The sequence below is a fragment of the Onychostoma macrolepis genome, chromosome 20 (assembly GCF_012432095.1).
Source record: "Onychostoma macrolepis isolate SWU-2019 chromosome 20, ASM1243209v1, whole genome shotgun sequence".
In the NCBI taxonomy this organism is placed as follows: domain Eukaryota; kingdom Metazoa; phylum Chordata; class Actinopteri; order Cypriniformes; family Cyprinidae; genus Onychostoma; species Onychostoma macrolepis.
In genome coordinates this window covers 27,426,507-27,446,988 of record NC_081174.1, presented here as the reverse complement: position 1 = coordinate 27,446,988, position 20,482 = coordinate 27,426,507, and the positions used below count along the sequence as shown (strand labels likewise).

General features: G+C 34.7%; 2 protein-coding genes across 3 annotated transcripts; one reads left to right on the top strand and one right to left on the bottom strand.

Moving 5' to 3' along the window:
* Positions 1-1,854: 1,854 nt before the first annotated feature.
* napbb (N-ethylmaleimide-sensitive factor attachment protein, beta b) lies at positions 1,855-11,776 on the top strand. 2 transcript variants are annotated; one of them, XM_058756879.1, is made up of 11 exons: positions 1,855-2,054; positions 3,211-3,290; positions 3,593-3,709; positions 4,773-4,819; positions 5,206-5,283; positions 6,290-6,345; positions 6,483-6,567; positions 6,666-6,770; positions 6,855-6,923; positions 7,800-7,850; positions 10,514-11,776. In XM_058756879.1, the coding sequence occupies exons 1-11, from the start codon at positions 1,957-1,959 to the stop codon at positions 10,613-10,615; spliced, it is 888 nt and encodes a 295-aa protein (XP_058612862.1). In that variant the 5' UTR covers positions 1,855-1,956; the 3' UTR covers positions 10,616-11,776. The 2 variants fall into 2 exon arrangements, with proteins under 2 accessions (XP_058612862.1, XP_058612863.1); XM_058756880.1 differs by lacking the exon at positions 4,773-4,819 and having other exon boundaries at positions 1,994-2,054.
* A 406-nt stretch (positions 11,777-12,182) lies between these two features.
* gzf1 (GDNF-inducible zinc finger protein 1) lies at positions 12,183-20,067 on the bottom strand. Its single transcript, XM_058757032.1, has 6 exons — positions 19,973-20,067; positions 16,939-18,203; positions 14,743-14,837; positions 14,498-14,665; positions 14,053-14,210; positions 12,183-13,253 (listed from the first exon to the last, which is right to left on the bottom strand). Exons 2-6 carry the CDS (start codon positions 18,183-18,185, stop codon positions 12,591-12,593), a joined length of 2,331 nt encoding a protein of 776 aa, XP_058613015.1. The 5' UTR covers positions 18,186-18,203; positions 19,973-20,067; the 3' UTR covers positions 12,183-12,590.
* Between the last annotated feature and the right edge of the window lie 415 nt (positions 20,068-20,482).

Sequence of the window (20,482 nt, the reverse complement as noted above, 5' to 3'; positions counted from 1 at the left end):
TCCATGTCTTTTCTTTTGTTCGTGGTGATCCCAAAATCACCAAATCATTATTATACATTGGTTGCACACTATTAATAAGATTATGCATTATGGGAAGAAAGTAGTGCACTACATAGGATAGGAATGAAAGTGTACACTACAAATTCAGACTATAAAATGGCTAATGCAATTTATAGTGCACTATATAGTAAAACAATATATACTTTTTTTTACATTAATAAATCATGTGATGTTTTTTCACAAAACAAATCCAAGAATATAAATCTTTGGTAGGCTACAGGATGATTGTAAATGTTAGAGCAAGTTGACTTCACTAAAGGGCAGTAGATGTGGTGTTTAAATGTTTCATGTTAAAGTGCTCTTTTATCTGACACAGGTGAGGTGGCCTTTGGTGTGTAATGTCATTCTGCAGCTGTGGTCGTGTCCATTAATATTTAACATACTGTTCTGGCCGCAGGTGTGCATTTCCTATTTGATCTCCCACATTATACATATAAACGTCAAAGGAAAATCACCAGCAAAACTCCCTCCCGCTCTAAAAGCTGTGTCTCAAATCATAGTGAGCTGCTCACATTCTGAAGCCACTTATAATGCCCAGAGATGCTGTCTAGCTAGTTTTAATACAGCCAATACAGTTAGCTACGTGTGTTTCTCATCGCTGCAAACAAGAGTGCAGAGGACAGGAAACAAACCACCCTTTCCTGAAATTAATTTTATATAAACAGAGGAAAGGTGTGATGCTTTTCCGTGCTTTGAATATGATTTGAGTTTTGAAAGTTTATACTGCTATAAAGTTCTACTTCAGCCCACTGCTTTGGTGTGTTTACAACTTCCAGATGCACTAAGTGTCTCATTAATGTCACACTGATAGCTTGGATTTTCACATCTGTGTTTATATATTGGTTATTCTTGTTATTCAGTACCTTTTCATGTCCCAATATGTCTTACTATATTGGATAAAATAGTAAATTAGTAAAGGCAGAAATCTTATTAGCTCATTTTAATTTCATGCTAAAAGAAAACTAAGTGAACATGCAGTGAATTTTAAATGACTACTTTAGCAAATGATTTTGCTATGTCCAAATCATACAGTAAAAACGAAATATTACAGGTGTATTTTTATTTTATTATTATTTTTTTTATTATTAACGTCTACACCTACCCCTTACAATAATTCAAAAACAGTAACTATTGTTGTAGAGTGTGAGAAAAATTAGCCTACGCTATAATTGATGTGCGCATGCCCAGTAGTTTTTGCTGTATCCCTTCTAGCCTTCTTTTTTTTTCTAAATAGGTTTTCTTCGGAATATGAACGAGCCTGGTGATCTACTACAGTACCATCTAGTGCTCAGGGACCTTGTTGCTGATTAATCAATATTGTGATGAAAACATGCTCTCTATATATGTAAATTGTACCCTATTTGAGCTGTGCAAACCAATAATGAACCAAAATCAAGCCTACAATGTTTTATCTTCACAAAATCTACCTAAAGTAAACTACAAATCTAATCAAAGTAAAATAAAAATAAATAATAATAATAATTTGACCATATTCTAGAGATTTAAACGACTACAAATCGCGAATTAATTCAGCTATTGTTTAGTTATAGTTGTTCTTATAACGTTAAGTTTATAAAATTGCGGGTACAATGATTTCAATATGAAGTCAGGCATAATTTCGTACAATATAATAGTGCTATATTACGTAACGCGCATTTATGAGTGTATATGGGAGTTGTAGTTTATTTGTGTTCGATTCTTTTTAACGGCTGTTTATTTAAGCTTGGTCGCAAAACTCCAAATCCCATAATGCTTTGCTCGAGCGTCCTGAACGCCCACGCTTAATAAACGCAATGACAGTAATCTCCCGCTGCCATAGTGACAGAGCGCAAGAGAAGCGGGTAGATAAACGAAAAGAGATTTTAGTGTTTATCTGTGCGTTTAACCACAGAAATAATGGACAGTTCCGGGAAAGAAAAGGAGGCAATTCAGCTTATGGCTGAAGCCGATAAGAAAGTGAAGTCTTCCGGCTCGTTTTTAGGAGGAATGTTTGGGTAAGATTAAATACATGCTTCCTTCCCTGTTTATCCGATCAGCCCGCTAGTCTGTTAAAATATCATATTGTCAGTATGATCATGTTGCTAACCTTTGGTTTTATGTTTACCAGTTAATACTGAGTTTTTAGTTGCATAAAAACTACAAATATATAGGAATTTTATTGTACAAGGACCCAAGCAGTGACAGGCCGCTTTGCGCATCAATCGATAGAAAAAAGGGCTTGTTCATTACAATGTAGAGCTGATTTTTTTAAATAACGATTTTTGCAAGATCATAATGACTTAAATAATGATAATAATTGATGTGGTTTCATGATTGGGCCACTAAGTGAAGTGTTTTGTGTTTGGCGCATTAGTGGCGCAGTGGCTGCAGTATTTACATAATTATTTTTGGTTTTATGTCACTCTATTAACAGAAAGGTAACACATGTACAGTGGTACTACCATATTTATATATGGGCTTCAATTTTCTTTTTATTAATGCTTATATATGTACTTGAATTTTTAATCTGTTGCACATTATGTAATAATAATGTAAAGTTAATGTGAAATAAAATATGGTACTATTTTAATATTCATAGTAAACGTAGGACAATAAAATATTTATAAGTGTACTTATTATAAATATTATGATTAATAAAACTAAATATTACATTTATTAAAATAAATTAGATAAATTTTAATGTTTATTTTAATAGTTATAACTTATGGTTTTACACCTTACAAAAATGGCCGATTAAATCCATTCTTTAGTTTATATCTGTATTTTTTGTAACAGCCTGGTGTCGACAGAAAAATGAGATGAAACATATTCAGTCTTATTTATAGTAAACAAGCTTTGACCTAGTATGTTGTGAAATGGATTTATTTCAAATAGTTTTAATTAATATGATATGAGGCACTTAAAAACTGACCCAATTGAATATTCCCACCAGGACACAAGTTATCTATCTAGGCCTTTCTGTTTATTACCAGCTATAATTTTCTGACTCAGCCCAATAATATATATATATAATCAAATTTTACTGGTAAATTCTAACCGATATTAATAAAGTGTTTACCTTCTGGCATGTAGATTTATTAGGAAAACATAGTTTTCATTAAGATATTAAAGTGGAAAAAGGATATAACTGCATCTTCCCACATCTTTCAGAGGAAATCACAAAGTGGAAGAGGCATGTGAGATGTACGCCAGAGCAGCCAACATGTTCAAAATGGCCAAAAACTGGAGTGGTATGTGCTTTTTAGTGGTGCAGACATGACATACTTCATCTTTAACAAGCATTATTGTATTATATAATGCTTAAAATGTCGTTATGTAATATACATTCAAATAGTTTGAATACGAACCCTTAATTTGTGCATTTTAATATATGTCCAACTGTTAAAATATAAATATTTCTGAATGAATATAATCTCATTAGTGAAGTTACCCTAATGTTATCTTGAATAATTCTACAGCTTTGTTTGTAATATTTTATGATGTTTATTGTATATTCATATTCTTCTGATGAGGTTTGTGTGTTTGTGTCCAGCTGCAGGCAATGCTTTCTGTCAGGCGGCCAGACTTCACATGCAGCTTCAGAATAAACACGATTCGGCCACCAGCTACGTCGATGCGGGAAACGCCTTCAAGAAGGCAGATCCACATGGTGAGGCCACAGAATCACATGTTAACTCCCAGCTTCATGACAATCAGTTGATTTATTCTAAGTAAACCGATGTTGATGCATCTCAAGATGAATATATAATATATGACTTGTTGATCCGTCATATAATTCTAAACAAGTTTATCCTATCACTTTAATGCTGAGTGGATTGATTCATTAAATTAATCTCATTTTTATAAAACAGTTGTTTCTGTGTGAACTGAACAGTGTTATTTTGGTATTAATATATTATTTCTTAATATTTTGAAATACCCTTTTTAGTTTATTTTTTATTTTCTTTCATTTTTATTAAACTTATGTGCTTGTCATTTTTGTTAATATATTTTTAATCGTGTTTCTATATAGCTTTAATTTGTAGTTTTAGGTTTAGTTTTTATTATTTTAATACTTCAGCATTTTGTTTATTTCAGTTATCATATAATACTCATATTATATAAATCCTTTCTCATTTACACCCCCCCCCCCCATTTTATTTTAAGTAATTAAGTAACTTTATTTCATTTCAGTTCTATTTCAGTTTATGAAAACAATATCAGTACTGGAAGTTTTAAGAACATCAGAACAGTGAAGCTCAGCCAAAGAATATTGTCCTTTTGACTGTGTATAGCATAAGAATGAATGCTGCATTGCAACTAATATTAGAAGTTTTTGATGATATTAGTTTGTGAAGGTAGAAATGATGGCACAGTCCACTCAAAAATGTGTTGCAAAAATCAAAGAAAGTGCGCATTTGAACATACAGTTTATTAGAAATGTAAACAATGTAAACTGTTCTTTAGACAATAATTCAGCAGTGTAGCTGTGTATGCAATAGAGAGATAAAGTGCATGTTTATACATTTACGTATATGGACTGTCAATTGATTAAAAAGGTAATCAAATTAATTACATTTGACTAATTTGTTAAATCTAAAAGAGTAGGTTGAGGAGTAAAACACTGAATAAACATAAAGCGGCTTTAGATAAATTGTTTTATTTCTATATCATTGATCATAAGTCTGACTGTCTAACTCTTCCTCCTCCTTCTCTTTAATGCTTGCGATTAGAGGCTATCAAGTGCTTAAACGCAGCCATTGATATTTACACAGACATGGTAAGATGTTTTTGTAGCAGTCAAAATCATAGTTCATATTATGTTCATCCAGGCTGTTCTATTGCTGTACTGTGTTTCATCATCATGGAGATTTTTAAACAGCAGTTCATGTTTTTAGCTGTCTAGAAATCCACCAACTATTGCAGAAACTCCCAAAGAGCAGTTTAACAGAACACTTTATAACAGACAGTGAGGCATTCCTCCCCTATTCAAAATCTGGAAAAAAAATGTCATAAACGTCCCCAGATGAGGCCCAGAATCTGTATCCAAAGCACATATGGAATCACCAAAGCATGTAGATGTTCAGAAAGAAAAGCTTGATGGATACTGACTGAGATATTCAAGTGACAGTCCGTTTTATAAAGTCTCCTTCGTTCTGTCTTCAGGGAAGATTCACCATCGCAGCCAAGCATCATATCACAATTGCTGAGGTGTACGAGTCAGAGCTGGTGGACATTGAGAAGGTACAAAAAATCTTTATTTAGTGTAAACCGAAGGTGCATCTCATGCTGAGAATGTAGAGTGTTGTAAGACAGCTATATTTTGTAGGACGTTGAATTATAAGTAGTATAAGTATAAAACACAAAAACAGCTGGATTGATGCTTCTAATTTAACAAATATTCATAAGCTGGATTTACAGATGTTGATTGAAGTTTTGCTCATCTCAAAATACATTTTAGCCAGTTTGCTATCTTAGCAACATGAAGGCTTGAAGTGTAAATTTAGTACATTTACAGTGTTACACTGATTATGTTTAATATTTAAGGTCACGCTTGTTCTTTTCTCAGCAAAAACCCAGTCAAGAAAATAATGTATAATATTATTTAATAACAATAACAAAAATGTTAATAATAATAATAATAATAATAATAAATAGTTATTGATCATAAATGCTTATAATGTATTAATTGAGGTCACACTCTTTCTTTTCCCAGCAAGTTCATAAACAGTCAAGAAAAAAAAAAAAAAGGAAAATAATATATTTTTTCACAGAAAATAACATTTAATATTATGTAATGGTAATGTTGGTGCTATATGTTGGTGCGCTGCTCACAAGGCTGTTGGCGCCGACTAATTATAATAATAATTAAAAAAAATATTACTGACAATTATTACAATTTATTATTATTGTTATCAATAATAGATCATTAATTAATCTTTAATATCAATAATAACTGATTTGTATTATTAATACAATTATTGTAATATTGTTAATAATAGATTAGTAATATTAATACATTTACATTTAGTCATTTAGCAGACGCTTTTATCCAAAGCGACTTACAAATGAGGAATAGAATATAATATAATAAATAACACATAATACATTTTTACAAATGTTAACAGCTTTTATAATCTTTTCTGAAGTTGTCTTCTGATAGTTATCGGCTGTAGTTATTTGTTGTGAATGTAAACAATTCTGTCACTCACCGTTTAAAATTGAGGATTCTGTTTTTGATTGTCCAAAGGCGATTGCACATTATGAACAAGCTGCTGACTATTACAAAGGAGAGGAATCAAACAGGTAAGCCTGCTTAGCAGAAGCCAAATAATCAAGGTCTTTTTGTTCCTGCCATGTTTAACCACTTTGTTTCTAAGGTTAATTAAGGCATTTTGAATGTTATTTTAACCTTTGATATGGTATGTTTGCTTAATTTACAGCTCTGCAAACAAGTGTCTGCTGAAGGTGGCTTCATACAGCGCTCAGTTAGAGCAGTACCAGAAAGCAATAGAGATTTATGAGCAGGTAAGCCATCTGTCTGTCTCCTGCAGATTCTTACCACATTACTCGCTCACCAGCATTCGCTAGATCACTCGGGAATTCCTGTCTGTGTCTGTAAACAGGTTGGAACCAACACCATGGACAATCCCCTGCTGAAATACAGCGCCAAAGAATACTTCTTCAAAGCTTCCTTGTGCCACTTCATCGTGGACGAGCTCAACGCAAAGGTCAGCTCTCCGTCAGGTCATAATGCACGCATATATATGGAGAACCGCAGCAGATAATATGCATGTCTTTTTTTTCTGCTGTAGCTCGCTGTTGGAAAGTATGAAGAGATGTTTCCTGCCTTCTCAGATTCAAGAGAATGCAAGCTTCTGAAGGTTTGTGATAATAGAGTTTCCAGCATATAAAAACACATTTTGTAATTGGGGTGGTTTAGACTTTAGTAGGTAAAGTCTGCTTGCATTGAAAGGCCTTATTGCTTTATTAAATGCATCCGTGTTGTTTTTTTATTAGAAATAATTAAATTGAGGCAATTCATTCAGCCACTCACAATACTGTAGTCTGTTACCAATCAACAAAAGCAATATTTACATTGCTAAGGTGCCTGTTAAGGTGTCTCACATGGCCTGTTTATTTACACTTACACAAACTATTTAGTCCAGCTCAGAGGTGGCCTACATGTATTTACATGACAGTTGCATAATGTTATGAATGAGATTATTGTAATTTTAAATAGCCTACGTGAAGTAAGATATTACAAATCCTTTTAGTCTTTTTTAGCATAAAATCAAGACTTCACATTGGTTATCTTAGTAGCGTGAAAAAACGAAATAGCTATTTATATTGAGAATAAATTATATACAGAAAGCGAGAAAAGAATGTTCCTCATTCAAGCAGTCAATGATAGTGCAGCAAAAACCATGTGTAAAATGAAATCTTTGATGCAACGTGAGCATATCTGAATGTAATGCTGTAATTTTCATATTTCACTTGAATTGTGAAGGGCAATTCTGTGTGTCTGTTTTTTTTTAATTTGGGGGCATTTATGTTCATTTTGATGGCATTTTTGCCTCAAGCCCTCATTAATTCCCGAATCCTTTGACAGACCATGGGCAACCACCCAAAACACCCTAGCAATTGCATAGTATCATGACAAAAACCACTCAGAAAATACAATTTTCGCAATCGAGTTTTGCACCACCTTCAAAAATTAATATTTATTGTTGTCCTTACAAGAGGTTTTGTTTTTACAGAAACTTCTAGATGCCCATGAGGAGCAAAACGCAGAGGCTTTCACAGAAGCGGTATGACTTTTAACTTCAGCTTCTTTTTTTAAAAATACATTTGTTATCATCTTTCTTAAAAAGTAAATTTAATTACAATTTTTTCAACGTTAAAGTACTTAATACTTCAACCACTGGCATGAGTCTGGATCGGGACTGTTGATGTGTTCAAGTCACGTCGAAAAGATCGTATTTACTTGTTGAACACACATGAATATTCCCACAGTGTTGAAATTACAAGAAGGGACTTTCTTTGTTGTATCAGTGAGAAAATATTGCAGACGCAGTACATTTAGTGTCTTGACGATAAATTTGTTGAAATTTTTTTTTTTTTTTTCATTTACTATAAAATAGTGCTGTCAAACAATTAATCACAATTAATCGCATTCAAAATAAAAGTTTTTGATTAACATAATATGTGTGTGTGTACTGTGTATATTTATTATGTGTATATATAAATACACACACATACAGTGTATATATTTTGAAAATATTTACATATACAGTTATGGCCAAAAATATCGGCACCCTTGGTAAATATAATCAAAGAAGGCTGTGAAAATGTAATCTGCATTTTAAATCCTTTTGATCTTTTTTTTTTTAAATTCACAAAAATCTAACCTTTCATTGGATAATAAGAATTTAAAATGGGGGGGAATATCATTATGAAATAAATGTTTTTCTCTAATACACATTGGCCACAATTAACGGCACCCTTTTATTCAATACTTTTTGAAACCTCCATTTGCCAGTTGAACAGCTCTAAATGTTCTCCTATAATGCCTGATGAGGTTAGAGAACACCTGACAAGAGATCAGAGACCATTCCTTCATCCAGAATCACTCCAGACCCTTTAGATTCACAGCTCCATGTTGGTGGTGCTTCTCTTCAGTTCACTCATTTTCTATAGGGTTCAGGTCAGAGGATTGGAATGACCAGCAGAAGCTTGGTTTTGTGCTCAGTGACCCATTTCTGTGTTGTTTTTGAAGTTTGTGTTTGGATTATTGTCCAGTTGGAAGATCCAAACATGGCCCATTATAAGATTTATAACAGAGTCAGTCACTTTTTTATCTGTTGGTATTTGATAGAATCCATAATGCCTTGTGTCTAAACAAGATGTCCAGGACCTCCAGCAGAAATATAGGCCCACAACATCAAAAATACAGCAGTATATTTCATTGTACACATGGGGTCTTTTTATCCCTGTGTTCACCAAACCCATCTTGAGTGTTTGCTGCTAAAAAGCTCATTTTTTAGTTTCATCTGACCACAGAAGCCAGTCCCATTTGAAGTTCCAGTCGTGTCTGATAACTGAATATGCTGGAGATTGTTTTTGGATGAGCGAGGAGAATTTTTCTTGAAACCCTCCCAAACAACATGTGGTGATGTAGGTGCTGTTTGACACATTTTTTTTTTTTAAGGTTTTCTGACTCTGAGACTCAACTATTTTCTGCAATTCTCCAGCTGTGGTCCTTTAGCCACTCAAACTCTCCTTCTCACCGTGCATTAGGACGATATAGACACACGTCCTCTTCCAGGCAGTTTCATAACATTTTATGTTGATTGGAAATTCTTAATTATTGCCCTGATGGTGGAAATGGGAATTTTCACTGCTCTAGCTCTTTTCTTAAAGCCACTTCGCTTATTAGTGAAGCTTAATTATCTTTTCCTGCACATCAGAAATATATTCTTTGTTTTTTCTCATTGTGATGGATGATTAAGGGAATTTGGGCTTTGCTTTCCCTAATATTTATATTTCTGTGAAACAGGAAGCCATGGCTGGATAATTTCATGTTCATAATCACCCTGGAGTGCTCAAAATTGTGAATATGAATGGAATATACTTCAGAGATATTTTACTCATAGGAATTTCTAGGGGTGCCAATAATTGTGTCCAACGTGTATTTGAGAAAAACATTTATTTCATAATGATATTTCCCCCAATTTTAAATTCTTATTATCCAGTGAAAGGTTAGATTTTTGTGATTTTTTTTTTAATTTTAATTTTATTTTTTTTATAAATAAGATCAATAAGAGGATTAACAATACAGATTAATTTTCACAGCCGCCTTTGATCATATTTACCAAGGGTGCCGATATTTTTGGCCATGACTGTATATACATTTTTATATTTAATTTTTATATTATATATAAATATATTTAATATGTAAACATATTTTTCTTAAATATATACATGCATGTGTTTGTATTTATATATACATAATAAATATACACCGTATACACGCATATATTATGTAAACAAAAACTTTTATTTTGGATGCGATTAATCGTTTAACAGCACTACTATAAAACTGAACTAGCTGAGTTAGATGTACAAAATATGGTAGTATTGTAGAATTATAATAGAATATAAAACAATTCAATTTACAGTACCTTCATAAATTGATAAAAACATAAAAGAGCAAAAACACATCTGATGTGCAGTTCTTTATTCATCATTTTGTAGAAGTAGATGAAACAATTTTTTTCTAGATTTTTTTTTTGCTGAAAAGTTACATTGCCATCTTTCTCTGACAAGTAACTTGAACACATCTGATGTCGTATTCATAAATCCAAACATCCCAAGAGGACTTGAACACACTATATCTACTTGGCCAGTTTCTTAGTTTTGCAGTCTTTTTTGGTGACGCTAACCGCAGAAATCTTGTACTGTGTTCATTCAGGTGAAGGAGTTCGACTCCATCTCACGCTTGGATCAGTGGCTCACCACCATGCTTCTGCGGATCAAGAAGACCATTCAGGGGGACGAGGGCGACCTAAAATGATCTGGACAGTGGGGCGATCACCCACTGCATGGCACCCTCCTTCCCCCCTTCCATTTCACATCAGTTTTGTGCAATGGCCAAGTCCGGGTTTCCCAAAACAGTATGTCAAAATGTATTGCTGCAACATTTCTAGAGAATATACTTATAAGCCTGTACTGTTACATTGATATCCAGTTATATAATATAGCACATATCAAAAATTTAGCACTCCAGTTCAAAGATCTGCTCCGGTTTCTCTGTTACGCATTACGAGGGTATTTCTGGAAACATGGAGTGAACCGATTTAGGAAAGGGAAATTCAAGTATACAGTGGGGATTTGAGATAGTCCTCGAGTTCTTTTGCAACGGTCACTGAATTGCGACGTGCTAGAGCTGCATGAATTGTACAGATATAATTATTCCGTCAGTGCAGCGGGATCGTGTATTATTATTATTATTATTATTATTATTATTTAGATATTGTTTTTATTTGTGCCGTTTTTTGTAGTCTGCTCACTAGTTGGCATGCAGGCCTCAAAATGCAGCTATTAATAACATCAGACATTCATGCAGGACCGAGAAAATTTCAGTTTTCCACAGTCCACCATTTTGAATTGGTATTTAAATAATAAATAAAAAAAATGTCTTGTGTCATACCTGATGGAAGTACTTTTTTTTTTATCCACTCTCTGAAATTTAACTCTTGGGTTGTTTTCTTAAATGTATATTTATTTAATTAAATTATTATCTGAACTATTAATATTAGTCATATAATATTATGAGTCTAATAATATTATTAGTCAAAAATATATTTATTAGTCTAATAATATTGTATTAGTAAAACAAATTATTTAACATTATATTTTTACACTGTCTATCATCTCCATCAGCACTGAAATTGATGTGTTTGTAAAATCCTTGTATAACCTTTATTAACATGCTCTCTGTGTGTGTCGTGTTTTGAATGCATAGCTCATGTACACTCTTCACTCCTGTGGTCTTTAGTAGCGCATGTCATCTGTGTTCTACGTGTCGTGATGTCTGTATTTTACCATATTCTAGAGTTTTTAAGAAGCCATGAAGACCTACAGTACCAAACAATGTACTTTCCCACAGAACAACTGATGTCTTTGCTGAATGTCTGTGAGAATGTACAGAAATAAAAACCAATACTGAAATGGCCACATGATTCAAGCAAGTGAAAATCTGTTATACTGCCTAGTAATGCTACAAAATAGTTTTACATTTTTGGTGAGCAACTCCAGCAATGTGTGTGCTGCAACATTGACGAAAACTCAAAGAATATGGCAAGTTAAGAAAAATAACCATAAGAAGTGTATATAAATAATATTTAAAAAATAAAATATCACATTTAAATATATATATATATATATATATAATTAATAATATTATATATTAAAAATAAATTATATGTATATAACTATATTTATCATTTTATATATGTATCTATCATATAGAAATATAAAATTAAAATCACTTATCTCTATATTTCAATCCAAAACTAAATCAAAAATGTAAAAAAATAAGAAATTAGAAATAAAAATAAAAATAAAAAAGGGAAGCTGAATTCAATTGACACTTTATTGAGTGGTTTTAAGGAGCGCTGTCATGACTGCAAATCATTATACACGTAATAGGGTACTAAAAATGGAGTATTATGTTAATAATATGCAGTTCACATTGATGTAGTGTTGAGCATAATAAATAGCAGCAAAAAGCATTACTGACAAAAAGCTAATTTTTGTTTTTACAAGAATCACTAAAAAAATCATTTAATGACAAGATGTTCCCTAGAAATGGAAGGGGAAATCGTATATGTTGTCAAAAACAAACCTGAGCAGAATTGAACATTGTGATTGAAGAATTGTACTCGTTACACGTTTTATAAAGTAAAAGTGTATTTACAGCTGATAATTTAAAACAAAGCTTGACTGTGACATGATTAACAAGTATTTGCAACTAAAGCAGGTAGAATCTACTCTCCTACTGAGATTTCCATGTTGTTTGAAGCCTCTGCAGTCTGAATGCTTTCGCTGACTTCCTGTTGGGTGTCTGCACAGTCCGTCTCTCCCACCGTAACAGCCTGGACTGACATACACTCAGCCAGACCATTCTCTGTTGCTTCGGCTTCTGATGTCGTCACAGTCGTTACCGGAGCAAGTATTGCGTCTGAAACGTGACCGGCCACGGTGATGGGCACGGAACCGGATATCGATGAAGAAACTCCGATGGAATGCGCGACCGTTATGGGGATGGAAAAGGGAACGGTCACAGGCATCCCGACCGCAGAAGCATCCAGAGAGATCACACTGGTGCCGTCCGTGGTGACTAAGGGCTGCAGTTGCGTGCCTGCGGGAACTTCGGTCTGGATGACCGTGAGGCCGCCCAGGGCCGTGTGGCTGACCAGAGCGATGGTTCCAGGTCCGGCCCAGTCTCCGGAAATGGTCACGGGCTCTCCGGACACAGCCAAGACTTCTTGTGTCTTCTGTGTGTTGCTCTCAGGAGCCTGCGCTTCGGAAACAGCAGCGGACGCCTTGTCCTTCTTCTGAGAAGAGCCTTTCGGTTTCTTGGCTCTGTCTTCAACGTTTCCCTCCAGAACAACCAGGTAGTTCTTCCATGGAGTTTGTTTGTCATGGGTCTGCATAGAGAAAAAGTCTGGTTATACTGAGTCCCAATGCAAACTACTAAATCCCTACTAGGTTAACTTGCTTGTTGTCAGCCCAGGCTTATTACTATTAATAACCAAAAAAAGAGGAACTGGTGCATTCTGAAATTGCTAACAGGACATTTACCATTGATTTAATGTGTTCTAAAAAAAAAAAGAAAATGTAATATTGTGACATTTATAATTATTTTCTATTTGAATATATTTTAAGAGTAATTTATTCCTATGATCAAAGCTGAATTTTCAGCATCATTACTCCAGTCTTCAGCGTCACATGATCCTTCAGAAATCATTCTAATATGCTGATTTGCTGATCGAGAAACATTTATTATTTTAAATGTTAAAAACGCTTGTGATGCATAAATTTTTTTGTGGAATCCATTTAACTTTTTTCCAAATTTTTTGAATAGAAAGTTCAAAAGAACAGCATTTATTTGAAATGGTAATCTTTTGTAACACTTTTAATCAATTTAATGCACCCTCGCTGAATAAAAGTATTAATTTCTTAATAAAAAAATCTTACCCAAACGTTTAAATGGTAGTGTACATGTTGGAAATTCAGTAACAGGTTTAGTTGGGATTTATTATATGCATACTGGTGCCTATAAAAATATTTACAGCCCTTTCTGGACTTTTTGCACCATTTATAGATCAATGCATCATTATTTAATGTAATGCAATGAACTTAAAGCCTGTGGGCGTGAATATTTTTTTTATAGCCTCTATAAACCCACTTCTAAAACCGAGCTGTGTAGCGTGGCAGGATCTTTACCAGGGTGTGTCGGCGTACGGTGGATTTGTCAGTGAACGTTCTTCCACACATGCTGCACATGTACGGCTTCTCTCCCGTGTGGATTCTCTGATGTCTCTGCAGGGCGTTGAGTTGAGTGAACTGCTTATCACAGTCCTTACAATGATACGGCCTTTCACCTGTGAAGAAGGCGGTGTCAGCTGATAAGTTTTGGATTTAATAATCATGCATTTTGTAAAATATACACAAACCTGTGAACCGTACATCAATTGTGCATTGCTTAATAATTGCCAATCTAGAACTATATTTCTAATGCAATTATTTATAGCACATTGGTGTCTTTCATCAAATTGCAGTTGAAATTGTTTTACATTATCAATATGCTTTAGTACGTGTGACTTCAAAGACCATTTTCACACTTTTTGAGTGAAATGCATATCAATATTGGGTAATTTGTGAAGGATACCTGTGTGTATTTTCATATGCTGGTGGAGGGAGTTCCTCTGAGCAAACGCTCTTCCGCAGGTTTCACATTTGTAGGGTCTGAATCCTGAATGGATTCTGTTGTGATGTTTCAGGTATTCTTTGGATGCAAAGCTCTTCCCACAGTTCTCACACATGAACGGCTTTTCGCCTAGACAGAGAAGAGGAAGTCGTCAACTTTTGCCCTCATATTATTTCTCTTTATGTCACAGGAATCAGTTGGCTCACCTGTGTGGCATCTCTTGTGATAAGACAGCATGTGGTTCTGGGTAAATCTGGCATCACAGAGGTCACAAGCGAAAGGTTTCTCTCCGGTGTGGATCCTGGATTAAAAATACAAGATGGAATATGTAAATAGTAAATGATGTTCAGTTGGGATGCATAGCTATCAAATAAATATGAATGCACCAATTTTTAGTATATAATCTTTCTGCATGACTATTATAATATAAACTTTTTATATGCAGACACTTTTATGCATAAATGTAAATAATATAATATAATGGCCAATGTTATATAATGGTTGTTTACTCATATATATATACACATATATACACAGTGCTGCTAGAAAGTTTGTAAACCCTTCAGTATTTTCTATGTTTCTGCATAAATATGACCCAAAACATAATCAGATTTTCATATAAGTCCTGAAAGTAGACAAAGAGAGCCCAATCAAACAAGTGAGACAAAAATATTTTCTTTGTCATTTATTTATTCAGGAAAATTATCCAATATTGCATATCTGAGTGGCAAAAGTATGTGAATCTCTTGGATTAGCAGTTAATTTAAAGGTGAAATTAGAGTCCATCTGTGCAGAGGTGTTTTCAGTCAGTGCAATGAATATCAAATGTCAGTACGTGACCTGTTTTATTCAAAGAACAGGGATCTATCAAAGTCTGATCATGTTTGTGGAAGTGAATCACGTCACGAACAAAGGAGATTACTGAGGACCTCGGAACTTTTGATGTTGCTCATCAGGCTAGAAAAGGTTTCAAAACCATCTTTAAAGAGTTTGGACTCCACAAATTCACAGTCAGACAGATTGTGTACAAATGGAGGAAATTCAAGACCACTGTTACCTTCTCGAGAAGCGGTCGACCAACAAAGATCACTCCAAAGCAGGACGCGTAATAGTCTGCGAGGTTGCAAAAGTTCCCAGGGTAACTTCGAAGCAACTGAAGGCCTTTCTCACATTGGCTAATGTTAATGTTCATGAGCCCACTATCAGGAGAACGCTGAACAACCATGGTGTGCATGGCAGAGTTGCAAGAAGAAAGCCACTGTTCAGACCTTAATCCGATTAAAATGTTGTGGAAGGACCTAAGCAAGCAGTTCATAGGAGGAAACCCACCAACATCAAGGAATGGGCTAAAACTCCTACATGTTATTGTGCAGGACTGATCAGCATTTACAAGAAACTTTACCTTCAGTTACTGCAGCAAAAGGGGGTCATACCAGATACTGAAAGCAAAGATTCACATACTTTTGCAACACACAGATATGTAACACTGGATCATTTTTCTCAATAAATAAATGACAAAGAAAATATTTTTCTCTCACTTGTTTGATTCGGTTGCCTTTGTCTACTTTCAGGACTTATATGAAAATCTGATGATGTTTTGGGTCATATTTATGCAGAAATATAGAAAATTCTAAAGGGTTCACAAACTTTCAAGCAGCACTATATATATATATATATATATATATATATATAATAAAATATTCTGCATTCAGCAGACACTTATTCATACATGTAAATTATATATTAAATTAAATGGTATATTATATAATTTACATTTATGTGTTAAGCAGATGCTTTCATTCATAAATTTGAATAATATGACTTAATATGACCATACCATAAAAACAACTATATTTTACAATTTTGTGATTGCCCACATTTCTGATATAATATAATATAATACAATATACATTTACGCATTTAGCAGAAACTTTTATTCATAAATGTAAATATAACATATTCAATTAAATTATCTACTTTTAATTATTTGTAATGCTTTAAGCCCAATATATTAAAGGCTTTTTACTCCACCCTGTGAGTGCCTTGGAAGTATTTCTTCTATAAAATAATATATGATGGCCAATGTTATAATATGGTCAGTCATTGACTATAACATAAAAACGACTGAATTATTTGACATTTTCTGAGGAAGATATAACATACATTTATGCATTTAGCAGATACATATATTTATAAATGTAAATAATATATTTGCAAATATTATATTATGATCGGTTATTAACCATTACATAAAAACAACTTTTTTATGTTGATTTTTATATTTTGTGATTGCTTGTGCAAAACACGCTGTAGAGTACCCTAATATTTTGGGTGTAGGGTTTGGGGTTTGTTCATACTAATTGTATGGCCTAAACTAGTGCATCCCTGATGTTGCCCACTACCTTTGATGTGTCTTGAGCGCTGAACTCTGGGAGAATCTGGATCCGCACTCATCACATTTAAAGGGTTTGTGCCCTGAGTGTGTCCTCTCATGCAGCGTCAGGGCGGTTTTGGAGCTGAGAGATTTGCCGCAGATGTGGCAGTAGTGTCTGTCTGTGCCGCCCTCGTGCACCTGCCGCCTGTGCCGGGTCACATCCTTCTTGCGCTTGAAGGTTTTGTTGCAGATCTCGCAGGGAAATAGCCTCTCGTCGTTGTGCACGTGGCGCTGGTGGATTTTCAGGTTGCAGCGGTTGGCAAACGTCTGCTGGCAGATGTCACAGCGAAACGTGGTGTCCATCTGGACCCCGTGGTTGACCTTCAAGTGCTTCAGGTAGCTCTTCTCATAATAGAAGGAACGGCTGCATTTCTCACATCTGTACTTTGCGGTTCCTCTCTTGACTTCCTTCTCGGCTTCATCGGCCTCGTCCATTTCCTCATTAGGCTGGAAGTCTGATTCTTGAGGGTCTTCCTCAGGCACATCAGGAGATGATTCGGACCCAGTGTCATCACAAGTGTCTTTTTCACCCAGTGCGTCCTGCGATGATTCTGCCTCAGGATCTTGTGGCGTTTGCTCCTCTTCTCCTGTGTCGGATTCATCAAGGGTTTCTGCTTGCATCTTTGACTTTTTCAGATCAAAGTCCACAGACACTCTGCGACCCGCTAACCTGCTGCTTCTCCTGTCTGGTTCTGTCTCCTTCACAATTTCAGGCACTTTTAAAGACTTTTTCCTCTTCATCGCTCTTTTCACAGATTCTTGTTTTGTCTTGACTTCAGTATTTGGAGCAGTTGAATCCACTCCATCTTTCTGCAGAGATTCATCTGAAACGCTGCTGGGAATTTCTGCCTCGCAAGCATCCACTAAGTCCTGGCACTTCAGGAGTTTAGCCATTTGCAGTACTGTGCTGATGTAACTTTTCTCCACCTTGATTTTTCCAAAATACGCATACTCTAAGAATTTCTCGAATGCATGTGGTAAGATGTCACACAAGAATATCTTTTTCACTTGGTCATTAGCTAACAGATGGGATTCGAAGTAACCGCTGGATGCGGCGAGGACCACCTGATGGGCTTCAAACTCCTCCAGCTCTCCTTGAAAATCCACCTGCACCGTGATGTCACACAGGTTTCCCATGGTCCTCAGCTTCCACATGGCATTGAGCAGATTTTTATGGTGAGAGCTGGATTGCAGTTGAACCAATCCATTGCTCATTTTCTCTGGTTTCTGCAGCTGCCGGAAGAATGTAAATAAAGCAAGTCATTTATTAGACACACACACACACACACACACACACACATACATACATATATGTACATACACACACACATATATGTACATATACATACGTACATACATACATACACACACACACACACACACACACACACACACACACACACATATATATATATGTACATATGTGTGTGTGTATATGTACATATATGTGTGTGTGTGTGTGTGTATGTACATATGTATGTGTGTGTGTGTGTGTGTGTGTGTGTATATTAGAGGTCGACCGATTCATCGGTTTTGCCGATTAATCGGCACCGATAGTTGATTGCCACAACTATCGGTTATCGGCAAAAATCCATGCCGATAGTTTTCCGGTTTGCAACCGTTGCTGGAGTGGCTGAGAAGGGTCTGCTGGCATTATACAGTACGAGAGCGGCCTCTAGAGGCGGAAATCTACAGAGCTGTAAAACAGATCGCGCGTTCTCTTTCCGCTTGCTCTGTTTTTTTTTTTTAAACACCGAACTTCAAACTCATTTATGCCACATTGTTCATTCTTGAAGCAAACTTATGTCCGTTTGGTGATTAAATAAATTGTTTTAGACCGCCACTTGAATTGAACGCAAAGCGTCTGGTGTGTGTGTGTTTGTGTGTGTTACCTCTGAGTTGTGTGACTAACTTTTTTATTTTTTGGATTAGATAATTATCAAGTGTTAAAAAATAGACGCAAATAAAGTGTGTCAGTACACATACAATATTCCATATGCACGTAATTTTAATGCTATGGCCTTGTGTAGGTATTTAAAGATGGCCATCTTTAAGCATGACTGTTTAAATTAAATGGTAACACTTAACAATAATAGTCCATTCATAGTATTAATGAAAACTGTAGAAGTATTGTTCCTTGTTAGAGTGTGTTCATTTCAACATTCACTTTTAGCTACTAATAGGCTACATTATTAAATTTTAAACTTCTTTTAACATTAGCAAACTATGAAATAACTTTAATGATCAATATAGTAAATAATATTAATATTTTTAGTCATTTACAAAGTATGGTTCAGTACTGTTGCTGCTTTTTTTTTTTTTTTAATAGTAAAGCACTAGCTCTCTTTCAGTATCCATTTTGAAAACTATCGGTTGATTAATCGGTATCGGCCAGTGTGGTCCAACCTAGCTATCGGTAAAATCTACTATCGGTCGACCTCTAGTGTATATGTATGTATGTACACACACACACACTAATAAATGCATTTACTGTGACAAATTTCTATTGAAGTTGTACAAACTGGCTGTTAATATTATGATAAATAAAAACACAGACTTTTAAACACCTTAGAAATCACTTTGAGTTTGTTTTATAATTAATAAATTATTCTAACCTCTGAATTTCTGTACAAAAGGCTTTTTATCTACATAAATATTAAGTAATTTATTGTACATGCTAAACTTTAGCTTTGTATATCACGGTAACGGCCCAAAATAAACCAATAGTTCAATCCCATTCAAATGCCTTTTATTTGCATAATTCGTTAAAACGTTACGAGTTCATTTAACTGTTTTGTTGCAGAAACTGACAAGAGAAAATAAAAAAATGTAATAAAAGGAGACGCTAAAGCAGTTAGCATCATTAGCTTTGTATTCAGCTGAGCGATATCTGTGCTAAAGGAACTTAAGAGCGAACCACACGTCAATAGATCATATGTTTAATATCCATCTGTGACATGCAGTGAAAGGAGGGTTTGCATAGCAGGCTGGAGATTTCTTACCGTAAGGCCAGTAAAACGGCAGCCCTGTACAAATCAAATCCACAGGCACAACAACAGTATTTCCGGTAGAACGCGCACCCAGCGCACATTAGAGCCGATGGCATCATGGGAAATTGAGTTTTTCTTTTATAGATGATCCTGATTCCCGATAGGTTTAATGGCGTATTTTTAAATTACTTATTCTATCTGATAATAATAATAATAAACTTAATTATTTTGTTGTGCATATAAAGTGCAAATATGTAAAATATAAAGTTCTCTTTTAAGTTTTATTTGTTTGCATGTATGGTTGTATTGTATGGTTAGTTGAGATTAGTAACAGTGTGTGTGTGTGTGTGTGTGTGTGTGTGTGTGTGTAGGCCTATATTAGATGAAAGCTTGATCACTCCTCCAATCAGTTATTGTTTAATATTTTCAGATTTTTCCTACTGTCATTCTTTTTTATTTTATTTATTTTTTGTCAGTGGTGGAAAAATATTGCTTGCGCTGTAAACACAGCCGCCCACTTAT

Bases quoted from the DNA above. Each gene is read 5' to 3' on its own strand.
- gzf1 (XM_058757032.1), bottom strand. From the start codon at position 18,185: ATGAGCAATGGATTGGTTCAACTGCAATCCAGCTCTCACCATAAAAAT. The intron at 14,666-14,742 runs GTGAGCCAACTG...TTCTCTGTCTAG, and splicing joins TCACAAGAGATGCCACACAG to GCGAAAAGCCGTTCATGTGT. The intron at 13,254-14,052 runs GTAAAGATCCTG...TTCTCTATGCAG, and splicing joins CCGTACGCCGACACACCCTG to ACCCATGACAAACAAACTCC.
- napbb (XM_058756879.1), top strand. From the start codon at position 1,957: ATGGACAGTTCCGGGAAAGAAAAGGAGGCAATTCAGCTTATGGCTGAA. The intron at 4,820-5,205 runs GTAAGATGTTTT...TTCTGTCTTCAG, and splicing joins TTGATATTTACACAGACATG to GGAAGATTCACCATCGCAGC. The intron at 6,346-6,482 runs GTAAGCCTGCTT...CTTAATTTACAG, and splicing joins AAAGGAGAGGAATCAAACAG to CTCTGCAAACAAGTGTCTGC.